Source organism: Nanorana parkeri, unplaced genomic scaffold, assembly GCF_000935625.1.
Source record: "Nanorana parkeri isolate BGI_ZX_2015 unplaced genomic scaffold, ASM93562v1 scaffold265, whole genome shotgun sequence".
In the NCBI taxonomy this organism is placed as follows: domain Eukaryota; kingdom Metazoa; phylum Chordata; class Amphibia; order Anura; family Dicroglossidae; genus Nanorana; species Nanorana parkeri.
In genome coordinates, this window is record NW_017306533.1 from 1534066 (window position 1) to 1558536 (window position 24471).

General features: G+C 41.3%; 1 protein-coding gene across 1 annotated transcript in view; it reads right to left on the minus strand.

Moving 5' to 3' along the window:
- The window catches only part of LOC108787500, a 176851-nt gene extending 158355 nt beyond the window's left edge, over window positions 1-18496 (minus strand). Inside the window, exons 1-5 of the mRNA XM_018557073.1 lie at window positions 18348-18496; window positions 10663-10802; window positions 8238-8348; window positions 7953-8125; window positions 2908-3072 (exon numbers count right to left, since the gene is read on the minus strand). Of these exons, the coding sequence (XP_018412575.1) occupies window positions 2908-3072; window positions 7953-8125; window positions 8238-8348; window positions 10663-10802; window positions 18348-18496 (738 nt within the window). The remainder of the gene's footprint in view (window positions 1-2907; window positions 3073-7952; window positions 8126-8237; window positions 8349-10662; window positions 10803-18347) is intronic.
- Window positions 18497-24471: the final 5975 nt, after the last annotated feature.

Sequence of the window (24471 nt, forward strand, 5' to 3'; positions counted from 1 at the left end):
CGGTCTATTTATAAATGTTTTAAACAAGATTCACACAACTTTCACCCAGAATTCACACATTTTCCCAACTGAATCCAATTAGAAAAATGTGTGAATCTTATGCGAAGATATTTATTATTAGACCCCTAAATGAAATAAAATAATCTAAGCTACCCTAAATACACCTTCAAAAATGCACCCTCTAAATAAGGGGGGGAAAAATAAGTATTTTTTTTCCATGCAAACTTTGCTTTAGCAACTTATTAAGTAAAAATTTATGTTTTTCACCCAAATCACTGCTCATCCTTAACTAGTAAAATGCTTAATATGCTGTTGATGGATACTGAGAGTGATGAAAGCTATGAATTTATTTATAGGCAATGGATGGTTATGTATACCTGTCATATGATCTTTCTGAGGGTGGAAATCAAGCTACCATTGTTTGAATATTCAATTTCCATCATGTTGTTCTAGTAACAGAAATTCTAGGGTGCTTCTTTGCCGCTACTGTATTTCTACTGTTTACATTAACAGACATCCCAACCTGCAAAAACTCATTTCCGGGAGGTGCCCTCTATCCCATCCTCCCCCACATGTGGATGGAAGGGTGGATGGCAAATAGCAGGGGAATCAGCAGATAACAAAGGAGCTAATGCTTCTCTTGCCATCTGCTGTTTATTGTTTTGTATTCTGTCAGAATGAAAAAAAAACCAGCAGATAGCAGGGAAATGAATAGCTAGGCTGCTATTGGCCATTTCAAATTGTAATAGCCACATGCAGGTTGGCTATTGTATGTAATTGAATGTGCAGCGCTCAGGGTCACTAAATAGTGAATCAACTCAGTGTAACACAATTGACATGTAAATAAATAATCTCAAATTGTGCAAAGGTGTATAAATCAGACTAATAAATATATAAATACATTAATTGCTTGCTAATAGTGAGCAATAGTGCCTCACATATAACAGTCACAGTGATATATAAATCTCAAAAGTGCAAAAAGTGCATAGAATTTCTATGAAATAGATTCCAAGAATCAAAAAATTAATTAATTCAGTAATGTAGTGTCTCACACATAAAAATATATATATATATCAATTCAAGCGATACATAAAAAAGTGAATCCCAAAAAAAAAATATAATGTGAAGTGAGTCCAACAATGATAAGAGCTTCCAGTGAAAACAGCGTGTTGATGATGAAAACAAATTCCACCTAAGGTGTCCACGTCAAAAATTCCCCTCTGGGGTGCACACTCACCAGACCACAGATGTTTATAGGCAGAGAAAGACGAGATGACAGTCGATGATCTCACAGCCGTCTCGTCCTTATCCCATGGATCATTAGTTTATCAAAAAAATACAAAGGAACAAGAACTCCTCATGGTGTAGTCGATAAAGATTTATCCCCCTGAAGACGTCCTTGGATGACGAAACGCGTCGGGGCAGGGCTATACTGCTCGATACCACGCACAGTCAAGAAGTGCAGAAGCTTTACTCACATCGTGTGAGCGGCCGGTTTTATCGTTTTAATTGTAAGTGGCTACTTTTTTTGTTTAAATAAATCTTTATCGACTACACCATGAGGAGTTCTTGTTCCTTTGTATTTTTTTTATAAAATAAGCGCGGATTATACATACTTCAGGTTGGCTATTGTACCTGCCCACTGCTGCGGTCAATTAGCAGAGGAGGACCTGAAGGAGAACTTTAGCTCCACCTCTGCTGATTGACAGCAGCAGTGGGTGGGTTTAATAGCCAGCCTGCTATTTGCTATTGCAATTTGAAATGGCCAATAGCAGCCTAGCTATTCATTTCTTTGCTATCATTTGTTTTCAGCAGGTGGCCGCTGTCAGAATAAAAATAAAAAACAGATCGCAGGGGAATCAGCAGATAGCAGGTGAGCTAATGCTTCCCCTGCTCTCTGCTTTTTTTTACTTTGTACTCTGACAGTGGCCACCGGGAAGTGACATAGAGCGGCTGAGGAAGTAGAACGATCAGGTTGTTGTTTCTCTCACAGGCATCAGGGAGTCGCTATCATATAGCGGGAGATACTCCCGGAATGTCCGGGAGAGTTGAGATGTCTGCATTCATACATATATTTACAATCCCTCTATTCTCTAAATAAGGTTTCTTGTGGGAGAATTCTACAAATATCAATTAATAAATAATGCTTTTCAGCACTTTACCCCCTTTCCGAAGAGTTTTATGCTAATACTTACTAGCATCTGCTTATTGGTGCCTATATATGTGGGCAGAGTTTATCTATTAACCAGACCCCCGAGACTGAAATATAAACATGTATTGCACTTACATAAGTTGAACTATTGATCCTATTGGAAAAGATGATTTTTGTGGTTCATGGACCTATGAGACTATTAGCAGCATGTACACATAATAGGGAACAATCTATTACGTAGTCACATACGTGTGTACTTTCATACATTTATGGCAGTCCATCAACCAGAGCAAAGCATCCGTACATACAGTAGTTCACTAACTGTATAATATATGTTTCCACAAAGACATTAGGTGTGCGGGTTAATGTTGCAGAGTAATAGGCAACTGATTGTGGAAACAGCCATTTTGATGAATTATCTGCAGTGTTCAGGCATTTAGCCCTGTCAAAAGATCTTGGGATCAGGCTACAGAGATGCTAAGGAGAATGTGTCAATAAACACTGACTTCCTCATGTTGATTACTTGGAAGCTCAAAATTAAAAACCAACTCTAGCCAAAATGTTTTGTTTAATTTTCCTGCTGGGAAAGATGGAGAGTTAGAGCCTCGATGAGGTAATAATTACAATCTGTGTCCCTATTGGGGAGATTTCACCTCATTTCCTCTTAGAACTGCATGTACTGTATATTAGAGGATTTTGCATAATCAAACCAGGTACATCTGTCATTATAAATGTACAATACAAGCCATACTTACATAAAAATTGGACAGCGGCCCACTAAATGAAGGAATTTTAACTCCAAATACATATTTTAATTGTGACACCACCACTTCAACTGCTGCGGCAGTTGTGAAACCATTAATTAAGGGCTCCGACAAATATATGACTATGAAGCCAACTTGCAGAAGTCCTAAAGCCAACTGCAAAACATTATAACATTATACTATTATATTTTTAAACAACATAATACATTGTACAATAGCAGAAAAACAAAAAACTCAAATATGCTTATTTCTGTTTCTAATAACAGTTAAATGTTTAGCAGAATTTTGTTAAGCTGCAGTATGTGTATTTACATTGTATTTTCGTTTTTGACTTTAATGTTGAAGGTTTGTTACAAGCTTACACTTCATTTTTACATGCAATATTACCTTGTGTTTTATATTTGCTCATATGTATGTTAACCCTTTTTTGGCCAGGTATTCTTTTTAACCCCTTCATGACTGAGACCTTTTTATAATTTTTTTGCACCAATGTTATATTCCACATTTTAGGCCTGAAAATTACTTAAAACCCCCAAAAATTATATATTTTCTGAAAGCCCAGACCCTATGGAATAAAATGTTGGCAGTTGCAAATGTTTATGTTGCACGATATTAGCGCAACTCCTTATAAATGCCCCAAAACACAATAAAATACCAATTTTTCATTAAAATATAAAAGATGAGTTTACACCAAGTAAATAGATATCCAACATGCCCAGGTTCAAAATTGTGTGCGTCCGTGAAATGGCGACAAACTTCAGTACCCCAAAAAGTCCATAGACGACACTTTAAAAGCCCCCACAGGTCATCAATTTAGAGATACCCAAAAATACTGGCCCTAGAATTATTGCTCTCACTCCGGTGTGCACGGCGATACCCAAAATGTGTAGCGTGTTCATCGTTTTTATACGTAGGTGCACCCGGTGGCAACGCGTGTGCTCGCGGGGGCGTGGGACTTATTTAATTTTAAAAATTGTTTTTTTGTTTTGTTTTTTACTTTACTTTGATTGCTATCACATAGAGGGGGCTTACAAGCTCTTTATCGACGAATTGAGGTAAGTCCATCTCCTCCCCAGCTCCCCGCGGACACCACAGAAGCCGGTCCCGGGCCCGTAGGAGGGGCAACGGAGCCCAGGAAGCATGGTGGGGGTGTCGGGCGGGGGGCGGCCCCTTCACGGGACTCTCTAAGTGATCTGGCGACAGCTGAGTCGCCAGAATCTCTTCTATTGTAAAACCAACAGTGGCCTTTACAAGCTTAAACAGAGTCCCGGCGGCTTTTGCCCGATGCTGGCAATGTACACTGTACGTCGTCAGTCACGAAGGGGTTAAAAGCATTTCTGCCTTGCAACACTGAGGTCCCCAGTTGGAATCCAGGCTCAGTCAGGATACTACCTACATGAAGTTTGCATGTTCGCTGTGTGTTTGTGTGGGTTTCCTCCAGGATCTGTGGTTTCCTCCCACACATCAAAGACATTCTGGTAAGTTTATTTAGCTCCTGTCTAAATTGACCCCGTATGTGTGCATATGAGACAGGGACTTTAGACTGTGAGCCTCTTGAGGGCAAGGACTGATCTGAATGAATAGTATGTAAAAGCATTGTGTAAATTTACATTGCTATATAATTAGCTGTAATAAATAAATAGATATGGAGCTTAGAGCCCATGTTTGCGCAAACAAAACATATCCTTGCAGTGCGGCTACTCCCACACTGCAAGGGTTACGTATTCCCTTTTTCAAAGGGACTCAAATAAAGGTGTTTTACTTACTTGATCCTGGCTCCCATGGTGTTTAGTGCTCACTTCTTCTCCCCCTCCACTTGGGCTATGGAATGCCACTTGGGGTCTTCATGTCCTAAGCAGGTTAATGAACCTGCTTAAGATGTGATGATGTCAGTGGTCCTTAGGCCTTGTTCACACCAAGCGCGGAGCAGATCCAGACCAGAGCAGGTGCAGACCGGATCAAAACTGCGTCCAATGTATTCCTATGGTATTTTGACCTCCAGTTCACATCGCAGCGTGCAGATCCAGACCAGATCCAGAGCAGGTGAAAAAACTGCGGCAAGCCCTATTTTACCTGCTCTGGATCTGCTCTGGAACGCATTAAAAATGCATCAAAAACGCATGCAAGTGCCTGAAAGCCCGTGTTAACCTCTTGCCGTCCGCCCGTAGTAGAAAAACGGACGGACGGCACTGCTGCATCTGCGGGTTGCCGTCTCCAGACGGCAATTTTTTTCTGCTCGCGCGCGCCCCCTAGCGGGCACGCACGGGCAGAAAAGACCCGACAATGCACACACCCGGTACCGGGTGTCACACATATAGGCGATCAGCGGGTCCATAGCCCGCCGATCGCCTATATGTGCTCGTTCGCGGCAGATCTCTGCTTTATCAGCTTCTTTTGGGGTCCATAGGTGATATTAGGGGTCCTAGAGACCCCTAATATCTCCATAAAGAGGACCTGTCAGTGTGCCTTTGCTATTATATAGGGGGTTGTTATCCCCCTATATAATAGCAATAACAATAAGTGCAAAAAAAAAATATAAATAAAAAAAAAGAAAAGTAACACATAAAAAAATAAAATAAAATAAAAGCCACATATAAAAAAAGGGGAAAAAACCCCCCCAAAATGTTTAACTCCCCCACCCCCACGTTTACGCGCCTATAAACGTAAATACGCGTCCGGTGCCCCAGCGCGCAAAAATTACAATTGCGCTACACATGTTACATATCGCCGCGAACGTCGCAGTGAGAGCAATCATTTTAGGGCCATCAATCACTGATAACACTAAACTGATGAGCGGTAACAGCTTTTAAAGCGTCGCCTAGGGCCAATTTTGGGTATTATCGTTTTTTGAGGTTTCGCGCGCGCACGCAATTTTAAGGCTTGACATGTTTAGTGTCTTTTTACCCGACGTGACCCCATCTTTTATATTTTACCAAAAAATTGGGTAATAATAAATGTTTTATCATTTAATATAGGGGAAACTGTTTTTTTTTTTAAATTTCGGTAATTTTTCCTTAATATAGTAAAAAAATAAAACCCCCAGTGGTGAATAAATACCACCAAAAGAAAGCTCTATCTGTCCCCAAAAAAGGGTATAAAATTCATTTCAGTACAGCGCTGCATGACGGAATAAATGTCAGTTAAAGTACCGCAGCGCTGAATACTGAAAAATGGCCTGGATGGGAAGGGGGTTTAACACCGCGGATGTCAACTGGTTAAACTTTAAAAAAATAAAATAATTTTTTTTAACCAAATCCGGCCCGGAACGCATAAAAAATGCGTCCAAAACGCAGCACAACCCACTGCACTGCGTGTGCAGAAACCTGACCAGATCTGCTCTGCATTTGGTGTGAACAAGGCCTTAGACTGCCAGAGCAAAGAGGCTGCAGGCTGATTAACTGCTCCCTCCAGCAGCAATTCATAAACAGCTGGACGGGAGCCTTCCAGATGCGGATGGGCGTTTTTAAAATTCCCTTACCCGCCCCCACTCGTGTGCGCCATCCAACGTATGAGCGGGAAAACTGCTGAAATTTGAAACAGCCAGCGATGACTGTTTAAATACAAGCATTCTGGCAACTGTAGAGCTGCCCAATCACTTGTATTTTGCATGTGAATGTGTGCCCCCTCCCCACCACAGCCGATCCTGAGCTCTGCTGGGCTCAGCTCGAGCCCGGGACCAGCACAGCAGCTCTGTGACCGGAGATCAGAGGGAGCTCAGTACACAATCTCCCTCTGAACTCCTCTACAGTGTCAGAATGCAGGAAGTGATGTATATTACATCACTGCTGCATTCAGCTTCTCTGGGGGATCCCTAGATGACATTAGGGGTCTTAGAGACTCCTGATGTCTCCTTAAAGAGGACCTGTCACTGTATATTGACTATCACATAGCGGAGTTTGTTAGCCCGCTATGTGATAGCAATAAAGTTAAGTGTAAACAACTAAAAAGTTTTTAAAAAATTAAAGTAGCATAAAAAAAGTTACATATAAAAAAATATTTTAAAAACACAAACTGTTTTAAAAGTCCCCTGCCCCCATGTACACATGCAAACATGCGTCGGTGCACCTACATGCAAAAATTACAATTGTGCCGCGCATATCCCTGCGAATGTTAGAGTGAGAGCAATGATTTTAGGGCCATCAATCACTGTTAACACTAAACTAATGAGCTGTAAAAGCTTTTAAAGCGTAGCATATGGCCAATTTTAGGTATGGTAGTTTTTTGCAACTTTGTGGGGACGCACAATTTTAAGGCTTGGCATGTTTGGTGTCTATTTACCCAACATGACACCAAAGTTTATATTTTACCAAAACATGTGGGTAATAATAAATGTTTCATAACATAACGTAGGGAAAAGCTTTTTTTTCAAAAATTGTGGTACTTTTTTAGTTATATAGTTAAAAAAAATTAAAACCCCAGTGGTGATTAAATACCACCAAAAGAAAACTCTATCTGTCCCCAAAAATTATATAAAATTCCTTTCAGTACAGCGTTGCATGACAGAATAAATGTCAGTCAAAGTACTGCAGCGCTGAATACTGAAAAATAGCCTGGTCAGGAAGGGGGTGTAAACACCTGGTCTTCAAGTAGTTAAAGGATGTGAGAATCTTCAACAATAAATTGTGTGAATATTAATTTCAATTCTTCAACCATGTCATCGAATCATAAATCATCCATTCATGTGCAGATGAAAAAAGTAAACAGGAATTTGCTTTTCACATGATTAGATAACTGTAAAGTAAATATTCACACAAGAGACGATTCTCAACTCCTTTAGAATAATCCAAGAGTTTAGCTGATCCCCTCCAACCATCCTGCCTGGCTATTGTACATTGGGTGCCAGCTGTCAAATTACTTGAACAGTGATTGCAGCTAATAGGCTGCAGGCACTGTTCATCCAACAATGTTTGACTTGCCTCCTTCGTCTAAGGTTGATTGAATTATCGACTTTTGTCGAACAGAGTGGTGCTGACTGGGCCACCCGTAGCTCGCATTTTTGCCAGTTTTGGAAGTCATTGTTTTATGACCATACAGACCTGAATAATTCCAACAAGGAAAGTTAGAGATGCTGCTACAATAATACGCTCTTCATTCAGTAAATCCTCAGCAGTAGAGTTAGTAATATTGTTGTTTGCACTTTCAAATTTATCTTCAGGTACAAGTGTAGCTACAACTGAGCCAACCATCAAGCTCACAACAGGGAAAGGGCCTAAACAGTAAAAGTATAGAAGAAATTATTAGACAATTATACAATATATACCTATACATTTAGACAATACACCTAAATATCATCACAAATCCTCTAATAATTTGTAACTTACCTGCTGATATATGTCTGGAAGTTCCCAAGAAAAAGTAGACTACAACTGGGAAAAATGAAGTATACAATCCATAGCCAGGGGAGACATTTGCAAGGAGCGCATATGCCAAACCTTAAATACAAACAAGTTACAATATTTAAAATGTGACAGTTTTAAATGAAGGATGTATTTGTGAGAAAATAACTGCCTCAAATTGTCCAGTCACACTACTGACTACTGAAACTACACAAGGGAAAGAGATTAAAGGTATAATTACAATGGGCTTGCAATAGTTACTGTAAAAAATCTCACATCAGGGTGCAAAACTTGCAGGGTACCTGTTTAAAACATTGATGCTGACAGATGTGTAAAGGAAAAACCACACTTACGTTTGAGTGGGAGAGGACCAGGAGAGGGGTGGCCTTCTAGGAGGATCGAGTGGTCCCGGGTTTCTTGGATAGAAATAGTCGTGGGAACTGGCAGCCGCAGTTTGAAGAATGGAAGACTGATGGCCAGGAGGGGAGACAAGGCAGTGCTAGGACTGTATCCGTATCACTCTTGTGTGGACTGAAAGGGGGACGGTGCGTGGGTAGAACGCTGGATTTGACTTGGTGGTGCTTCGGCTGAACAAGCACCCGTCTCTGCAGCTGTCAGGACGGTGCTTGGAGTGGAGAGCAGTCCTGTCCCTAAGGGTCTGGTAACGACGGCGCATGTAGCGTCTGACTGTGTACGGGAAGAAGCTGTTAAAAAACTGTAATAAAACTGTAAAAAAGGCTATTTGAGAGTAGCCTGCTTAGCGAGTCACAAGTGGGGAGAAGACCCGGGATAACACCGGGGAGCGACACGTTTCGAGGAAACCTCTTTCTCCGCCAGAGCCTGAGAAAGAGATTTCCGTCCCCCTTTCAGTCCACACAAGAGTGATACGGATACAGTCCTAGCACTGCCTTGTCTCCCCTTCTGGCCATCAGTCTTCCATTCTTCAAACTGCGGCTGCCAGTTCCCGCGACTATTTCTATCCAAGAAACCCTGGACCACTCGATCCTCCTAGAAGGCCACTCCTCTCCTGGTCCTCTCCCACTCAAACGTAAGTGTGGTTTTTCCTTTACACATCTGTCAGCCCCAATGTTTTAAACGGGTACCCTGCAAGTTTTGCGCCCTGATGTGAGATTTTTTATAGCAAGCACAGGTCCTCCTACTGTTTTTCTGGGCAGCACACTGCATTTTGTTCATTTTGAGCCCATTTCCAAGAGCGCTGTTTGTCCATTTACAGTTTTTTGCAATAGTTACTGTGATACCTTAAAGCAGAACTATGGGGTTAGGGCTTTTCCCCATAGTTCTCCTAAGGGTAACGGGGGGACACAAATTAGTGTCCTCCCGTCACCCAAAGCTCAGTATACCGCGAGCTACAGCTCGCAGTATAATGAGACGCCGCAGCAGAAACGGATCCCGACAATTATGTCTGGATCCGCCCAGCTGCGTGAGTGACAACTGGCTCTGCCTATCTAGAGGCAGAGCCAGCTGTACCCGCCCCCTCCCCCGTCTGTTCCGCCAGTCAGCGCTGGAAGATCGGAGCGGGGAGGGGGGAATCCAGCCCCTCCCCTGTCACGGCTCTCTGCCGTGACAGGATCGAGAAGTGAGCGAGCGCCGGTATGTGATCGCTCACTTCCCGGTCTACTGAGCCGACCTGTGACAGTTTCATTGTCACAGGTTGGCTAGAACTATGAGGATGAGTGAAAATCACTCACCTCATAGTTCTCCTTTCACAGCTGTATCCTGAAATGTCTGTATTAAAACATGTCAGTTTCTTAGGATATCATAACTATAAATATTTTATTGGTGGGAGAAAAATATTAAATTTGAAAATCTAAAAAAAGTAACACAAACGTCTTTGGGGGGTGGGGAGGGGGGGGGGATGCGCTAATGATATTAACAATACTCTGAGGCAAATAATAAACATTCACTGCAACATTTGCTAAATGATTTACTGTATTTACTGCACATTTGCCAGTTGCTCATTTGTTGACATTTGCCTAAAATATGTAGTATTGTAATAATGTATTATACAAATAAGCACTTGCTTTTTAACACTTATTGTGAGGTCCGAAATGTGGCGGGTTAATGTTTTTTTACATGGCATCTCTCTGCCATGTATATAATAACACGTCCGATTTAAAATTGTCCATGATTTGTTAGGGTTTCCCCAAAAAAGGATGCACTTTTCTATAAGCACCTAACTTGATGCTGACAGGTCCAGCACCCCTTTTAATTCGAAAAGGAGACTTATGCATCACCAACCTGCCCCTTGTGGTGGGCAAATTAATTGCCCCAGGCTCCCTTATTAACTGCTTCCAGGGGTCCTTTGGACATCAAACACTTTCACTGAGCATGCACTGTGGTGAATGTGCCTGCAGATGTCTTTTTTTGTATTTGTGTAAGGCAAACTCACCTTGCAATACAGCTACAAGCCCTGTTGTAACTCCTGATATGATGTCACTGAGAATCCACTCCTTGAATCGATAAGCAGGAAGCCAAGAAAAAATAGGGAAGTAAGATAAGGCAATCCTCTTAGCTTTCTGTGTGGAACATCTACAATGAAACCCAAAATGACTCATTTTAGTCAAACATAATAACATTTATAATGAGTGTGTCATAAAAAATAAAAAAAATTCCAGTTGACATGATGACTATAAATGAAACATACTTTTAACAGGAAAAACACATAGGTTACAAAAGCAACCCCTCTCTTCCTGTCACATAAACAACAGGGTGGGTAACTCTGTCCAGAACATAGCTTTCAGTCAATAATAATTCTCTTGTTTAACTATACCAACAATTTGAACATCAGCCACAAGTGGAGTGCCATTGGAAGTAGCCTTTCAATAATTGAATACTTATATAGCTGCATAACCGCCAAACAAGTACGCTGTATATGGCCAGCTATAGAGAGAACCATCACAACTGAACTTTTTGAAGAACTTGAGTAATCTGTTATAATTATTACAGCCTTGTATCTACCTCCTCATTTTACATTACTTACTTTATATGAATTTGACTCTTTGGTGCGAGAGTCAAAGTTTGGAGGTCATATGGGCTGTACCTGCTTATCAAAAGCTTGACCTTGCTCCCACTGGGCCCAATTTACAAAACTTATGAGCAAATCATATGCTTGCATTGTTTACAATGGGCCTGATTTGCTTGGAGAAGAATGCACAAATATACAAATTACGTGAATGTACCAATAAGCATGGTATCTAATGGAGAATATGCCCGCTTAGGGGGGGGTGCCTAAAATAAGAATGTGATTTTCTGTAATGATTTTAGGTTGATAGCAATTTTATACTCAACTTTCATGTGGGTACAAAACTGCATTAAGTACTTTTAGATGTCATTAAAGGCAACATTAAAAAGAACAGTAAAAACTAAAAAAAGTCATACTGAATGTTGTCCTTTGGGGTATCACAGTGCATGTGAGCAGATAGGCCTGCTGAGGCCATATACAATTTCATATACTAGTGCCTCTCATGTACGACCCCAATTCCCAGCTAAGTTGTTTGGCTGCTGTATGGTCTATTGTTAATAGTCCGTACAGCAGCCAATAGGTTTGGCTGAACCAAAGGGCTTTGGCAGCTGAAGTAAGCCTAAGGATTAGCCGAAGCTACGGCTATATCCTTTGGCTCCTTAGTGGATAACCCTCTAAGTGTACATAACAATTTCAAATAACAAAGCCACATAAATATAAAAAAAAGGAAATCGCTATGTGTAGGAAAAGCAACCAAAAAAACCTTGCCTGCCAAACACTTGCACACAGTCTTTACTTTACAATTTGGGAAGCATTGTGGAACTAACCTGGTCAATCAACTGCTACTTTTATAAACTAAACTGTTTCCATTTATGCTTGCAGATACTGTATTGCATTATGTGCTTCTATGAAAGATGTATTTAAAGTCGATCGTCACACACAGTGGAACATCACATCATCCTCACATCCCTTCATATTACAAATGTCAAATTTGATATTTTTTGGTAGCAGTTACCTTTTTCAGCAGGTACTCGCTCCAACTTTGTCACTCCTCACTTAGGCAAGAATGTCTTAACCATGTCATGTTAGCACTTACTCCTGTAGTCCAGCAAGCTGGGTTTTTGGCAGGATCACTTCCTAAGTTTTCCTATAAATAACACTCACACATGAAAATCACAGAGCACTTTTGGTTATTTGTGGGTGCTTTGTGACATGTTTTAAAAAAATATATATTTTACCTATAGCTGTACTTTAAAGAAAAACTACGAGGTGAGTGATTTACACATCCTCATAGTTAGAGCCGACCTGTGGTAATGAAACTGTCACACGTAGATTCTATAGTCCGGGAAGTGAGCGAACACATGCCGTCGCTCGCTCACTTCCCGATCATCTCCCTGCAGAGAGCAGTGACTGTCAATCACTGCTCCCTGCAGGGATCCCCCCTCCCCTCTCCAATCCTCCAGTGCTGAGTTGAGGAAGGGACGAGTGAGGGGGCAGGCACAGCTGGCTCTGTCTCTAGATAGGCAATCAGCCAGCTGGGTGGATCAGGATAGTATTGTCGGGATCTGTCCTGGCTACGGTGCTCTCAGCATATAGCGTGCATAGTTCTCTTTTAAGCTTATAAATATTAGGTATTTGGGTTTTTAATTTTATGTACATTTTATGTATATTTCTCCAGCAATACATTGCTAATTACCTCTTAAAGCATCTTAAACCATAGCAGCCCTAATAATTGTAATAATGTATTAATATTTTGTGGAACTTTATAAAACATTGGCAACAGAGGATATTGCACATAATGTTAACGTATCAGGGAAATATTCTTTTTCTAATTATTATTATTATTATGATGCAAAATATACTCTAATGCAATATTATGATTTTTTAAATATTAAAGCCTAATTACACGCATTTTATTTTGTTTATTTATTTTTTTTTACGATTAGAGCCTCTGTCTCAATTTTATTACTGTCTGCACTTCTATGGGGGAAGTTTTTCCTTACCTGTCAGGACAAGAAGTGATGGAAAATCTCTCCAAATGGGGCACGGACTAAGAACTATTTTTCGTAGTATGACGAAGAGTTGAAACTTTTGACAATGTTTTTGGCTTTAAGCCAGGTTCACACCACAGGGCAAGCCTTACTGCACTTGCGTTGTGGAGCATTTTGAATGAGTTGGACAGCATTACGCTGTGATAAAATGATGCCTTATAATTTTAATGTAGCTCAACACAATGCAATGCACAGGTGAAAACAACACATATTAAAACCAGGGCTGTTTGCTTTGTCTTTGCATTGCGTTTGCAGGAAGCCAAGAAATAATAGGGAAGTAAGATAAGGCAATCCTTTTAGCTTTCTGTGTGGAACATCTACAATGAAACCCCAAATGACTCATTTTAGTCAAACATAATAACATTTGTAATGAATGTATCATAAAAAATAAAAAAAATTCCAGTTGACATGAGGACTATAAGTGAAACATACTTTTAACAGGAAAAACACATAGGTTACAAAAGCAACCCCTGCTGCCAATGAAGCACAACGGCTGTGGTCTGAACCAGTTCTTAGGCCGGGTTCACACCTGGGCGTTTTGTAGCGCGTTCCTACGCTCTGCAAAATGCTCAAACACCGAAATCCCATTATTTCCTATGGGTATGGTTCACACCTGGGCGTATTACAGGCCGTATGAACGCGCTACAAAACGTCCTACGCCCAAAGAAGTACAGGAGCTTCTTTGGGGCATTTTTGTTGCGCGTTTCCATTGGGATACAGCCAAGGAGCCATCGGAAACGCGCGTTTGTCGCGCAGTTTTTTTACCGTGAATCGCGGTGCAATCGTGCAACATGAAACGTGCGACAAACGCGCATATTCGATATGCCTAGGTGTGAACCCAGCCTTAGTAATTAGCAAGGTGATAAGAAACTATTAAGAAGAAACGTGTAAATGTTTACACTGGATGAAGGCAGAAGGTGAACTTGTATTATCGGTGATTATTACTCTGCTGCTCTCTGCATGTTTGCTACGTGAAGAAGTCCAAAGGTTAATAGGTTTATAATTGCTATGGTGTAATACCAGATGTGTTTTCCTATACAAGTTCTAGTCCTAACAATGCTACCAGAATACATTTCTATTGAGTACTGCGCTTCCTAAAATCATCACTCAAATATAGGGCTGGTCAAACAGCCAGAGACGGGGTTCGTGTTGAGTGTAAAACTGATTAATAGTAAATAAACATTTTATACAGCTGAATTCTTAAAGAAAATTCCCTTCATTTAATCTACCGATCTGAGAGGCCTTGACTGTGGTGCAAGAAAGCTATTAAACACTGCAGAATCCTAGTTGTCTCTCACATAAAGAAAGCCAGATGTAAGATGTTAGCACTCTTAGAAATCTCTTGAAGCTCTGAGCCAGCTTCAGACCTGCTTTGGAAGTTTAAATTTGATTTGAATGTGAATTATGTGAATGTTCTGACTGAAGCACAACTGCATTGTTTTTCTGTTCAGTATTACTTGTTGCTTGGAATTACCTTTTATTGACCATTATTGAGGGATGGAATAAAAAGGAATGTTGCTGTTTTTGACAACACAAACTTATGAAGAATTATTAAAACTCAACACATCATAATTATTATTAAATTATTAAAACTCAACACTAGCCGAATGCCGCAGAGCTTCTTCAGGGGGGTCCTAGGTGACATTAGGCGTCTCGGAGACCCCTAATGTCTCCATAAAGAGGACCTGTCACATTTTTTGCTCTCACATGGGGTGTTTTATTAGCCCCCTATGTGATAGCAATAAAGTTAAGTGAAAAAAAAATAGGAAAAAAAATTAAAGTTTCCCAAAAGTTTTTTAAAGTCACACATAAAAAAGAATAAGAAAAACACATGTCCCATCATAATTACGCGCATGCAAATATGTGTCGGGTGCGAAAACGATGATTGCCCCATTACGCCGCACATGTTACATATTGCCGCAAACGTCGCAATGAGACCAATTCTAGGGCCCTCAATCACTGATAACACTAAACTGATGAGCGGTAAAAGCTTTTAAAGTGTTGCCTATGGTCAATTTTGGTTATGGTAGTTTTCTGCGATTTTTAAGCTTGACTTCTTTGTTGTCTATTAACCCGACGTGACCCCCTCTTTTATATTTTTAACAAAAAATTGGGTAATAATAATTGTTTCCTAACATAATGTAGAAAACACTTTTGTTTTCAACATTTTCAGTCATTTTTCCTTATAGTAAAAAATAAAAACCCCAGTGGTGATTAAAAACCACCAAAAGAAAGCTCTGTCTGTCCCCAAAAAATGGTATAAAATTAATTTCAGTACAGCGTTGCATGACGGAATAAATGTCAGTCAAAGTACCGCAGCGCTGAATACTGGAAAAATGGCCTGGCCAGGAAGGGGGTCTAAACACCTGGTCTTCAAGTGGTTAAAAAGGTAAATAAATTATACATCTTAAAAAATAAATAAAGATTTCCACAAAAAAAGACAAACATAGATTTAAAAAAGTAAAAAAATTAAGATCATTGAAAAAAGAAAAATGAAGATTATTGAAAAAAGAAAGAAACAATCGGGCAGAGCTAGCAGTGACAGCTAGCTCCGCCCAACTGTTTCCTATTGGCCGGGACCTGCTAGACCTGCGGGAGGTCACGGCTGGCTCCGCCAAGTTGTCATTGTGTAATGACAGTTCAGCATCCCCATGTAACCTCGGGACGCTGATCTGCCATTGCAACTGGCCGGAGCCAGCCATGAGATCACGGCTGGCTCCGCCCAGCTGTCAGTTGCAAGGCATTCGGCCGGGCCAATGGCCGTCCGTTCGGTCCACTTCGGGTTACGCCTCGCCTCAGTCAAGCCGAAGCATATGGCTTTGGCTTGACTGAGCCGCTCAGCCAACTTCGGGAGGATTACAGGCTATAGGGAACTGAACCGAAGGGCTCCGACGTCCGAAGCTAGCCGAAGGATCAGCCGGAGCTACGACTTATCCTCTGGCAAGCTTTGTGAATAACCCTCTTAGTGTTAAGTGCATGATTATAACCATAAAAAAAAGGAGCGCTACTACCTGGGGAACTGCTAATAGTGGTATAATGACTGTAATCAATGTATACGTAAAAAGATACCAGGGCTCACTGTTGAATGGAGATGATAGTGATCCTGTGATGAAGGATAAGGGGTGTGTGTGACATCAATGAAAGCGTAGAAAAGTTCATCAACCATAAGAAGTCATGAATGAAACATGAGTTGAAGAAGTGACCGATAATCCACAGGGTCTGTGTATGGGAGATATGCAATCCTCGTTGTATGCTGTACTCGATGTAGCAATTAGTGACACAAAGAAACAAAAAGTGACACGCGCTCAGCCGGCCAGGCTGAGCCATAGTGGCTGAACAGGGAGCGTTTGTGCCGGGCGGTTTTTTCTATTGGCCGGACGGTTCTGCTGCCGTCAGAATAAAAAAAAAAAAAAAAACACCATAGGAATGCATAGCTAGATTCCTATTGGCTTTTTCACTTTGCAATAGCCAAAAACAAACTAGCTACTGCACCCGCCCTCTGCTGCTGTCAATCACTAGAAGGGAACCTGATGGAGAACTTCAGGTCCCCTCTGCTGATTGACAGCATCAGTGGGTGGGTGCAAAAGCTAGTTTGCTATTGGATATTGCAAATTGAAATAGCTAATAGGAATGTAGCTATGCAATATGCTATTTTTTTTTCTGACTGACGGCAGCCAGCGGCTTCGATGTCAGAAGAAAAAAAAAAAAGAACAGAGCATGGAAAGGTTTACTCTGCTCGATCGAGCAGAGTAAACCTTGCTGGGAGAAAGTGTTTCTCTCCCAGGCGGCCGGGAGCCGCTATCTAATAGCGGGAGACTCCCAGAGAGTCCGGAAGAGTAATGACAGATCAGCGTCCCTGGTTACCTGGTAACCAGGGGACGCTGATGTGTCTCTGCAAGTGGTCGAGACCCGCCGTGAGATGACGGTTGGCTCCGCCCAGCTGTCAGTAGCAGGCTGTCGGCCGGCCGTTCGGCCAGCTTTGCCTTTCACCTCGGCTCAGTCGAGCCGAGGCATATGCCGACTTCGGGAGCTGTAGGCTATAGTGAATAGCGCGTACAGCAGCCCATCGGTTCTACTGAACCGAAGGGGTCCTGGGGCCGAAGTTAGACGAAGGATCAGCCGAAGCTATGGCTAGATCCTTCGGCAGCTTAGTGAATAGACCTCGAGGTCTGCAAAAAATCAAGATAAGCATGTGATGTAGGTATAATATTAGACATGCATGGGTCACTATGCACTAGGTGACATCTTGAATATTGAGTACTGTTTTGAGTACCACACTGTATTAACAACATAGGAGATACAGTGAAGCATCAAAGGTAGACCGCTATAATGAAAGTATAAAAATTTAAGCTTCTGTAGTCTGGGAAAAATGGCCCATATCCAGGGTCATATGTGATTATAACAAGACAAACTAACCTCTTTCTAAAGGTTTTTGCTGCAGGAAATAAGTACAGTTAATTTTTTCCATATTTACTAATTTTATACTACACTCTTATGAAAAGCCAGTAAATCAGAACCATTCTCAAGATCTGCCAAATTTTGTTTAGCACAAAGCTGACCGTTTTATGTTGTTTCAGACTTGTCATTGGTCACCACGCATGGCTGATTTGGTTCAATGCTTCCCTTCTGTTTTATGTTTGTCTTTACCAGTATACTATCTAATCCATAATTTTGCAAAGCTGCAATAAAAGTCTATAAATTGTTTTCAAATTATGTAGCAATATATTTATTAATATGCTTATGAGCGTAAACAATAAAAAGGGGAAATCTCATTTAAAAGGGGATGTCTTTGTAACCATGTCAGCTCCTGCATTTTGTATACCCTTTATGGACTATGGACTATGGACTTTATGGACCCAATCTAGACAGGAGCCAATTAACCTTCCAGCATATCTTTGCAGTGTGAGAGGAAAGCCACACAAGCACTGAGAGAACATGCAAACTCCTTGCAGATAGAGTCCTGACTGGGATTTGAACTGGGGACCCCCCTAATTAATAGCATAGCAGGATGCTGGGAAAGCTAATCAAACATGTGTACTTGCATGTAATGTTTCTGCTTACCCACATGACCGCTTCAGGTGATCCACTATTGTGGTGTGATCTCTTTCTACCATTTCATGATGAGCATTGAAGGAATCCTCTGAATAAATAGGTCTTGACACCAAGTACTTATTCTCGCTTTTATTTTCTTCCAATTTATGTGTTTCCATTTTAAAAATGTTTGTGGTGGCTTAAATTTTTCTATATAAAAGACTTTCTTCTAATCTGAAAAATAAAAATATGAACATATTAAGACAAGATAACCAGATAAAAGATGTCAGTGGTATATTCAATTGGGCAGTTTAAAATATGATATCTGGCCCACTTTTCAGCTGTTGTAAGATATTAAAGAACTCTGGGCATATTAAACATTAACCATTGCAGTAGGGCTATGCCCACACTGCAAGAGTTAAGTGATTGTTTTGGTCTAGGGTCTAAAATAAAAAAAAAAACCTTGGCTACCAGACCGGTCCCTGCAGCCTCTTCTTCTCCGGGCTCCAGTGGTCTAAGGACCCATGACGTTATCACATCCAATCACTTGCATTGGCCGTGAGGACATTCCACAACCCGTATGGAGGGGAGAGAGGTGAGCAGTCACCACTGTGGGACAGAGGATCGTGTGACTATGAGGGTTATTAACAAAAGGGTGAAGCGTTTGCAGAAGGCAGGAGAAGTGAACAATATAGGACAAAATAGCTGATTAGGAAACAAACTCCAATTCAGGTCACTTTCCAGTTCAGCTATGTTGTCCTAGATTGTTCACTTCTCCTGCCTTCTCCAAACTCTTCACCCTTTTGTGAATAACCCTGTATATCTTTTTTTTATTTTAGACCCTAGACTGAAACGAACACTTAACTCCCCAAAGCTCAGTCCTTGGACCCCTTCTCTATCTACACCACCTCTCTTGGTCAGTTAATAACCTCATATGGCTTCCAATACCATCTCTATGCCAATGACACTCAAATCTCTCTTTCTACTCCACAACTCACCCCCTCAGTGTCCTTGCGTGTCACTAATCTACAAACTGAATTATCAGTCTGGATGTCACAACACTTCTTAAAACTCAATCTTTCAAAAACTGAGCTCTTTAAATTTCCTCCTGCCCGTGCACCTTCCCCCAACTTTTCCCTTGAGATTGATAACACAACCATCCATCCCTCTCCTCATGCCAAGGTCCTAGGTGTCATCCTGGACTCGGACCTCACCTTTCTCCCCCTCATCCAATTACTATCCCAATTCTGAAAAAACAATATTGTGCCGAGCTAATAATCATACATATCTAATAAATTGAAACATATATAAGTGAGTCACATATATGAGCCTTCAAACAAATGAGGCATAGAAAACATCTACACAAAGACAAAAAAGCAATATAGACAATAAAAAGTCTCAAGGAAAAAACAAAAGCAAACAATGGTGATTGTGCAAAAAAAAAAAAAATCCTTCAGATAATTCGCAGCCAATCTGCATATAACTCTCAGGCAAGGATAATCACAATGCAGGCAGACCTTCGCCTCCACCCAGTGAGTGATGACAACAAGTGAGTGCTCACCTGGGGAGGTAGACCTACAGAGCTAGGGCAAATGCGCTTTTTCCCTTCTTAATGGGGGAGGGAAGCCCATGCACAGAAAAGGCGATAAGGTCTCCTCAGATCACAGGTACCAGTATGAATCCAGGTGGAAAGAGAAAAAGGACAAGGACACAGTGCGTAACGTCCAATAAAAATGCAATTTATTAAATAAAAAATGCGTACTCACAATGATATAAACAGTACAGGCATTGGGTATTGCCAATCGGACCAGCAGGGCAAATGGCAGCAAAAGCGATAAAAAAAACCTGTTCGTCCGGCTCAGCTCAGTGCGGTGACATCAGAAGCTCTGCCCTACGTACGTTACGTCAAAACACGTGACTTCATCAGGGGTCTCTCCCAATTGTATCCCAATTCTGTCGCCTTCACCATTCTAACATCTCCAAAATACGCCCCTTCCTCACCAATGAAACCGCTAAACTACTCATCCACTCACTTGTTATCTCTCGTCTCGACTATTGTAACTCCCTCCTCATTGGCCTACCTCCTACACAGGTTACCCCCCTTTCAGTCTATCATGAATGCAGCTGCTAGACTCATCTACCTGACCAACTGCTCAGTGTCTGCAACCTCCTCTGCCAATCCCTGCACTGGCTTCCACTCGCCCAAAGGATAAAAGTCAAAATATTAACAATCACTTATAAGCCACTTATAAAGCCATCCACAACTCTGCCCATAACCGTCCCCTCCACTCCTCCCAAGACCTCCTTCTTTCCAACTCCCTTGTCAGCTCCTCCCATACTCACCTCCAGGACTTCTCTAGAGTTTCTCCCATCCTCTGGAACTCTTTACCCCAACCTGTCCGTCTATCTCTCACCTTGACTGCCTTTAAGTGTCCCCTAAAGACTCATCTCTTCAGGAAAGCCTATCCCACCTCAACCTAACTACTGAACCAGCACATTCTCAAACAATTGATCCCCACACAGCTACCTCCTCATGTATCACTTACTCCTCCCTTTTAGATTGTAAGCCCTCACGGGCAGGGCCCTCCTTACCATCTTGTCTCAAATTGTATTGTGATCGTAATGTCTTCCTTATATTGTAAAGCACTGTGCAAACTATTGGCGCTATGTGAATCCTGTATAATAATAATAATAATAACTCTAGCAGTCCAGGGGGAGCCCCACTGAAAAGGGTAGTGTTTAAAATGCCCAAAGATTTTCTGCAACTGGTTGGAAAAAAAAAAGCTGTTGAAAACATTGCAGTTTAAGTTGCCACATGATAGAATCAGCCGATACCCTGTTGTACAATGCGTGGCCCTGCAAAAGATAGCTGATGTCTACCACATAGCTGATATGGAAAAAAAACCCAGATAAAAGTGTTTGAAGCAGCTGATAAATTAATGTTGTTTTACATTTACTCTGGTAAGAACCCCCCCCCCCCAAACATATTTTACTGTTTTCTGTGCTGTCTTCACTCTGTTTTTCTAGTCTTAATATTACACGAGAAGATCATGATCCTGAAGAGAAAAGAAGAACAGAAACAGAAGGCAGAAAAATCTGCTGCTCTTCCCTTTTTTTTGATCTGAACCGATGCCTAAACATGTAAATTATTACATCCGCATATGTGTGCCCTTTAAGTGCTTTACCTGCAGAGTTAGGCAAGGAATTTAACCTTGTGTACCTGTTAAGATTTCATTTGGGTGTACTTGTTACAAAAAGTCTACTCTACCAAAAAAAAGGCAACTGCAAACTACCCCACTAAGTGTATCTAATCCTTAGACAGCTAACAGTGTATTTCATTATTATCAAGTTGCATTACAATGAAATCAATAAACCGTATAAATTATTATTTAAACATTGCCAAATTTCCCATTCAAATTTGCACATTTGCATTTTGGACACACAACACCCTGACAAATGATTTACATCATCGAATTTCCTCTAATTTAATATGCTAGGCGGCAGGAAGACATACGAGGAGAGTGGTTGCTGTAGGCAGACACTAAACAAAGACTACATATTATCATATTTTGCTAATAAGTGAGAAAGTATGCTTACTGGAACATAGTCCATGTGGGAAATTGGGCCCTGAAAGTATTCAGAAAATTGACAAAAGTAAAGGAATGGCAAAGAAAAGTACTGTGTGCTGATCAAGGGCCACATACCAACATTTAGGAAGCTGATATGGTTTGCCAAGATACAGGAAACTATAAATGGAGAATAAATAATGCTCCAAATGCTAAGCTGTCCGTTCACAAAGATACTAATGACTGTCGTCATTGCCAGATGTGGAGCCTGACATGTAAAGTATGTCATATAATGTACAACATATAGCCCTGTGACACCAGTGTTAAGTGAAATATTGGGGGGGTCAGTTTGGCTAAAATAATTTACAGCTGACGTAAAACGTATTTTTTGCAATACATATAGAGTTATGCTGAAGATGATGTTCACAGCTCTTGGAGAGCTCACGCTGTGATCATTGTGAATATGTTTGCCAGGTTAAAAAAACCTGTATTCCCAGGTTTCTACCTGCTCCTTGGCAAACATAAAGGCTGGGTTTACACTGTTGCGCTGTGCACCTTGCCAATGGAGCAGTGCCCCACAAACAACAGTAATGCACTACTGTTTAATGTGGTGTGCTGTGTTACAAAAATGCAGTAGATGCCCCATTTTTATGTGTTTAGGGGCATTTAAAGTGACACTAAACTCTGGAGTTAAATCTTAAAAATGCTTTCAAGTACCTTAACTACTAACAAAAATGTGATTTATTTCTGTATCACCCGGCTGTATCATCTCTAAATCAGCTCTGAATTCATACTGACACTGTCCTTCCTTCTGGAGGGTGGCTACCTTTGTTCCCCATGGTCCCTGTGTGTGTTGTAAAGTAGCCACCGCTCCAAGCTCGCTCCTGTCATGGACTACAATCTCACGGTTAATTTAACAATTTGTATTGAGATTGTAGTCCAGGGGTCAGCAACCCCCGGCACGCGTGCCCAGCCTGGCACGCGAGACCTTGACAGCTGGCACGCGACCAGAGGCGGCTCTCTAATTAGGCGGTCGCCTTAGGCCTCGCGGCCGCCTAATTTGCCAGGTCGGCACATTACCTGCAAGCCAGGTAACATTATGAGCTCTCAGCCCTGTCGCTTTGACGCTGTCAAAGCGAGACTCTTAGTTTGACAGCACAGCGTCAGGGCCGAGAGCTCATCCGTTTTCTCGGTCAATCCACTCGTCTGGTCTGCCGGAGCTCCGTCCACCAGCCAATTGGACGAGACCTCACCCCAGTAGTCCATCCCAAGAGTGAGCTTGGAGTGGTGGCTACTTTACAACACACACAGGGACCATGGGGAACAAAAGTAGCCACCCTCCAGGAGGAAGGGCAGTGTCAGCACCAATTCAGAGATGATTTGAGGATCTACAGCTGAGTGATACACAAATAAGATACATTTTTGTTAAAAGGGTACTTGAATGCATATTTAAGATTTAACGCCTCAATTTAGTGTCACTTTAAATGAATAGTCTGCCTTAGTGCAACACATGTTAGCCTTGTGACATAATGCACTTTACTGCACCACAGATGCTTGAAGCAAGCCTAAATCACAATCAAAGTCCCAGAAATAGATATACTGTCACAAAGACATTCTACTAACAATTCCCAGTTTCATAGTCTTACATCCACATATCTGTTACAGCAGCAGTGCAGGCCCGAATTCCCCACAGGGCCACCGATGCCCAGCCTCGGGGCGGCAGGGCGCAGAGGGACGGCAGCGGTGTCCTTGTGGGGAAGTTGCCCTCTCTACATTCAGTCCTGCTTTGCACAAGCATCTGATACCTCCTCTCCCTTTCGATACAATACAAGTTTGTATGAGGATGCTTGTGATGAGGGATATGTCTATCAACAGAACAGAACATTGAAGAGAAGGACAGTAAGCAGTGTTTTGTTTTTTTGTTACAGAAAACAGGTATTTTTTAACACATTCTTGAGCACAAATCACATAAGTAAAAGAGTTGCCTACTTTCTTTATGAAAATGAAAATTCCCTATAACCTAAGCTAAACATAATTTAAAAAGATAATACAAAAGACCAAATCTAGTTTACCTTCAATTAACAATATAAGATCACAAGACAAACAGAGAGTGCTCTACCTCCTTCCTCCAATGCAGTTCCATGGAACACTGGTGCACAACCAAGGCTTTAACCAGCCCTTTTTCATTAACAGTAGAAAACCAGTAATCCAGTAAAAAAAGCCATAAGACCAGACATAGCTGTCCCGCTATGGTATTTCAGCCAATCTCAATACAAATTAGTAAACTAAACATGAGCTTATAATCCATCACGGGATCAAGCTTGGAGTGGTGTCTACTTTACAATACACACATTGATCATGAGGAACAAAATTAGTCACACTCCAGAAGGAAGGACAGTGTGAGCACCAATTCAGAGAAGATTTGACGATCTACAGCTGAGTGATACATTGTTGTTATTAGTTAAGGTACTTGAATGCAATATGATTGAATTCCTGCGTTTAGTGCCACTTGAAATAAACAAAGAAGATTGTTACTGCAGTGGCGGACCTAAAGAACAAAGGGCCTTGGTGCAAGATTCCCCCCCCCC